The 5,000-nt window shown below is 35.6% G+C and overlaps 1 protein-coding gene across 6 annotated transcripts in view; it reads right to left on the minus strand.

Moving 5' to 3' along the window:
• The window catches only part of LOC106884288 (serine/threonine-protein phosphatase 2A regulatory subunit B'' subunit beta), a 145,179-nt gene that overhangs the window by 34,030 nt on the left and 106,149 nt on the right, over positions 1-5,000 (minus strand). For all 6 annotated transcript variants that reach the window (XM_089341918.1, XM_089341915.1, XM_089341916.1 and 3 more), the window contains one exon: positions 1,063-1,166. In XM_089341918.1, the coding sequence (XP_089198044.1) occupies positions 1,063-1,166 (104 nt within the window). The remainder of the gene's footprint in view (positions 1-1,062; positions 1,167-5,000) is intronic.

A 5,000-nucleotide genomic window follows, 5' to 3' on the forward strand; every position in this document is an offset into this window, starting at 1 on the left:
CAGAGTACAGAAAACACACAGGCCACATAGAGAACATTTTCCTTCATCAGCTGCCCCCATTCTAACACAGGCGTTTCGAAGAGTTATATATATATATATATGCATAAGTATGTATATGTGTGTGTGTATATATGTATATACACACACACATATAAGTAAGCATATCAATGCAAAACAAGGTGAAAAGAAAGAGTACTGAAATAGCAAAGACGGAGTAATATGCTGTTTATTGGAGCCAAAAAATATCTCCACAAACTCTTACTCAGAGTTTCTCATTACTGTTTGTCGGAGAGTTCCTAGGCATGGCTGTGTGGTAAGGAGGTTGCTTCCCAACCGCATGGTTCTAAGTTCAGTCCCACTGCGTGGCACCTTGGGCACGTGTGTTCTGTTATAACCTCGGGTCAACCAAAGCCTTGTGAGTGGATCTGGTAGATGGAAACTAAAGGAAGCCCATCATACATACACACATATATATATATATGTATATGTGTGTGTGTGTGTGTGTGTGTGTGTGTGTGTGTGCGCGCGCTTCACAACCGGTACTAGTGTGTTTATGTCCCCGTTACTTAGCAGTTCGGCAAAAGAAACCAACAGAATAAGTTCTAGGCTTACAAAGAATAAGTCTTAGGTTTGATTTCTTTGGCTAATTGAGGGGAAAGGGCTAATTGAAGGAAAATGGTTAAATGGAGGGAAAACGGTTAATTGAGGAAAAAGGGTTAATTGAGAGAAAATGCTTAATTGAGGGAAAAGGGTTGAGGGAAAAGTGTTAATTTAAGGGAAATATAAGGCCAACAATTTTGAGGAAAAGGGTTGATGCCATCGACCCCAGTACTTGGCAGGTACCTTATTTTATTGATCCCTGAAAGGATGAAAAGAAAAGTCAGCCTTGGCTGGATATGAACTCAGAACATAAAGGATTGTAAGAACTAACATGAAACACTAGCAGAATAACAAATATAAGGAACAAAATATGGTGGAGGTTGGGAGTTAGGGTTCAAGTTAAGGTTAGGGAGTCAAGATAGAAAAATAATTTTTTTTTTTTTTTCTTTTTTTCAGACTTACTTTCTCCACATGGAAGAGAACATAGAAAACGTCACATAGCCCAGCTTCTCTCCACCAGCACACCGGAACAACATACTTTTCCAATAAAGAGGAAAATTGAGGGCCTGCAAAAAGAAAAAAAAACACATGAATAGATGGAGATAAATAAGCAAATATATTTATTGATAATTTAATATACACCGTTACAAAAGAGCCACCAACGGTTTTATGCAATGGTACGCATTAAAACTAATAATGGCTTCTTTGTAATTGTGTATGTTAAATGATATTTATCTATCACCAGATGTTTTTTGGTTGAATGTACCTATGATGGAGCCATTATATATATATATATATATATATATATATATATATGGGAGAATTTACGAAAAAAACAACAACAGACGAGGAAAGGTGGTGTAAACATATATATTGCATGATACAAACAAGTAGGCAATATTTTTTTTCTTCGAATGCAGTGTTGCCATTAGAATGGCAGAAACAATGGGTAATATTACCCTTAGAAAGCAGAAAAAGTCATCAACAAACAGCTATGGCATGGTTTCTATGACCGGCTGGCCTTCCTAATGCCAACCACTCCAAGAGTGTAATGAGTGCTTATTCCACAAAAAGTATTGAGAAATCTTTCAGTTTATTGTGAAATTGTCTTTATTACAACTCAACATAAAAAACAAACGTACGTGCATATATATGTGTGTGTGTGTGTGTGTATGGATTAAAACTCTTGTAATAAAAGATCAAGGAGACTAAAACTCAAAGAGAACTCAATACAAGGTAATAACTGTAGACAGAATCTGTATATTTTTACAGATTCTTTGCTAAAACAATAAATCTGGAAAAAAAATTATCTTAGACATTATTATGCACCCACCCAAGTTTTAAATTGACACCATTTATTTTAAAATCTTACACTTTAATTGATGTGTATGGATGTGTGTGTATATATATATATATATATATATGTATGTATATATGTATGTATGTATGTATATATAAAACCATGTTTATAAACTGACATTACAAAGATAAACAAGACATACAAAGCAATCGCAGATACAGACACATTAAACACACCTATATACACATGTGTAGATTTAATATAATGTGTGTGTGTGTGTGTGTGTGTGTATAAACAAAAAGTGAAAAGACAGGAACAAAAAAAAAAAAAAAAAAAAAAAACACAGATTAGGATCTGAATAAAAAAAACTGCAAAAGACATTTTCTGAAGAATTTTGAAGAGCTCCTTTGGTAAGGGTTGGGGTGGGGTTAGGGTATATAATTTCTCAAAAACTGGAACCAAGAAGAATGCCAAATTCTATCTGTCTGTCTGTTTGTCTGTCCTGCTGGATTTGCATTGGAGAATGTATGGCAGAAGGGGTAGTCGTGTTCATGGTGGTACTACTACTACTACTACTAATACTACTACTACTACTACACACACTATGACAAATTTAACCAAATATGCTTATCTTTTATCTTTTACTTGCTTCAGTCACTGGACTGTGGCCATGCTAGGGCACCACATTGACAGACTTTTAGTCAAATGAATGGAGCCCAGTACTTATATTTTGTTCTGCCCAGTACTTAGTCTATCAGTCTGTTTTGACAAACCGTTAAGTTACAGGGACGTAAACAAACCAACGCCAGTTTTCAAGCAGTAATGGAGGGGCAGAAACAGACAGACAGACACACACACACACACACACACACACACACACATATATATATATATAAATAAGTAAATAAAATGCAACTACATGTGGATTGTTGGTGATTTGAAGGGTACATGTTCACCCTTCCCTTGAGACGTTTTTAACTAGAGACCTCACCACTAGTCACACACAAATCCATCTAATTTAAAATATGTATTTTAATTAGCATATTCATCTGCTAAAGTATGTATTTTAATACAGATTTATTTGCTATGACTTTTGTTACACAGACATTATCAAATCTATATCAACCAGATTTAAACCGTCCCTCACATTATATATATATAGTTAATTCAAGGATGTCAGGTCCTCCTCATTAGGGATTAGATAATCCAAAAATTTCCCTGGTTAATCCCTATCATATAAGGAGAAAGTCCTGATGATATTCTTTTACTTGTTTCAGTCATTTGACTGTGGCCATGTTGGAGCACCGCATTTAGTCGAGCAAACCGCCCCCAGGACTTATTCTTTGTAAGCCTAGTACTTATTCTATCGGTCTCTTTTGCCGAACCACTAAGTGACGGGAACGTAAACACACCAGCACCAGTTGTCAAGCGATGTGGGGGGAGGGGGCACAAACATATACACACACATACATATATATATATATATATATATATATATATATATATATATATATATATACACCCGTTGTGTGTCTGTGTGTGTATATATATATATATATATATATATATAAATATATATACATACACAACAAGCTTCTTTAACTTTCTGTCTACCAAATCCACTCACAAGGCTTTGGTTGGCCCGAGGCTATAGTAGTAGACACGTGCCCATGATGCCACGCAGTTGGACTGAACCCGGAACCATGTGGTTCGAAAGCAAGCTACTTACCACACAGTCAGGTTTGTGCCTATGTTAGAGATTATTATAGTAATACACATTGTTAATAATGAAAGGAAATGGAGAATTATGGATGTTTAAATAATTTATTTGCATGATTCATACATCCATAATTCACCATTTTCTTTCTTTCTTTTATATTTATATATACATAGAGAGAGAGAGAGAGAGAGAGAGAGAAACTTGGTGATACAAACAGGAAACACAGAATTCAAAACATGTGTATACATACATATATATATATATAGCAGAAGCAACAGGCTCAAGGGCCAACAGTTCCATGCATTAGCACTTATCACTCGATAAGTGCTAACACACAAATCTCTCAATCCTTGAGTCAAACTGTTGCTTCTCTGAAATATACATACACACACACACACATGCATACACACAAACACTTGAGTACTTGAGTTCTCAATAATGACAGAGCTATTGTTGAACAATGTATGTGATGGAAGTTTGTAATGAAAGTATGAAGATGGAAATAAAAATGCCAAAATAAAAGGAAATTAAAAATAAGGAAAAACGTCATCCCTGTATCACAAAACATTATAGACTCAATTGCTTTTAATATGTCCAATATGTCCAATAGTCAAATGATTCACTGGTTTTTCCATATACAGTTGTTTTCTACAATAACTGCTCTCTCTAATTTCACAAATGCAGTACACATGTGTGTTCCAACCGATAAAAATACATCCATATTTATACATGGGTGCATGGTCTTACAAACAAGCTACATACATTTCTTTTTCAAAAACTTTCAACAGACACCAGGTTTAGTCTATGCAAAACTGTGTATTTGCAACATACTTGACATATTCCATGCAAAAGCTACAAATGTACATAATAAGCTGTCCTCTTCTTTTAGACTCCATGTCCAGAATGTAGGACATGGGTGATCACGTCTTGCCAAGGTTTTCTGTTCTTTCTTGTAACAATTCCATTTCCTGATGTTTTATGTCTCTGGTTCTTCCAACCGGTTCTTTCAAGCTTCACATCCACATCATCTCTCTCCTTCCTCTGCTTCTGTCTCCATCAATCTTTCCATTCTCACTAAATTACCTCCCAGGAGACGGACATTAGGTGATGATGATGATGATAATACATATATGAGGGTCTTCTACTATAGCCTCAAGTCAACCAAAGCCTTGTGAATAGATCTGGTAGACAGAAACTAAAAGAAGCCTGTTCGTGTGTGTGTGTGTGTGTGTTTGTCCCACCACTGCTTGACAACTGGTGTTGGTGTTGTGTTCATACCCCCCACCTCTGAAACAACTTTGTGGTTCAGCTAAAGAGATCGACAGAATAAGTACAAGGTAATAAGTACAGGTGTCCATTCATTTGACTGAAATTCTTCAA

This window comes from Octopus bimaculoides, chromosome 25, assembly GCF_046866305.1.
Source record: "Octopus bimaculoides isolate indiv1 chromosome 25, ASM4686630v1, whole genome shotgun sequence".
Lineage (NCBI taxonomy): Eukaryota > Metazoa > Mollusca > Cephalopoda > Octopoda > Octopodidae > Octopus > Octopus bimaculoides.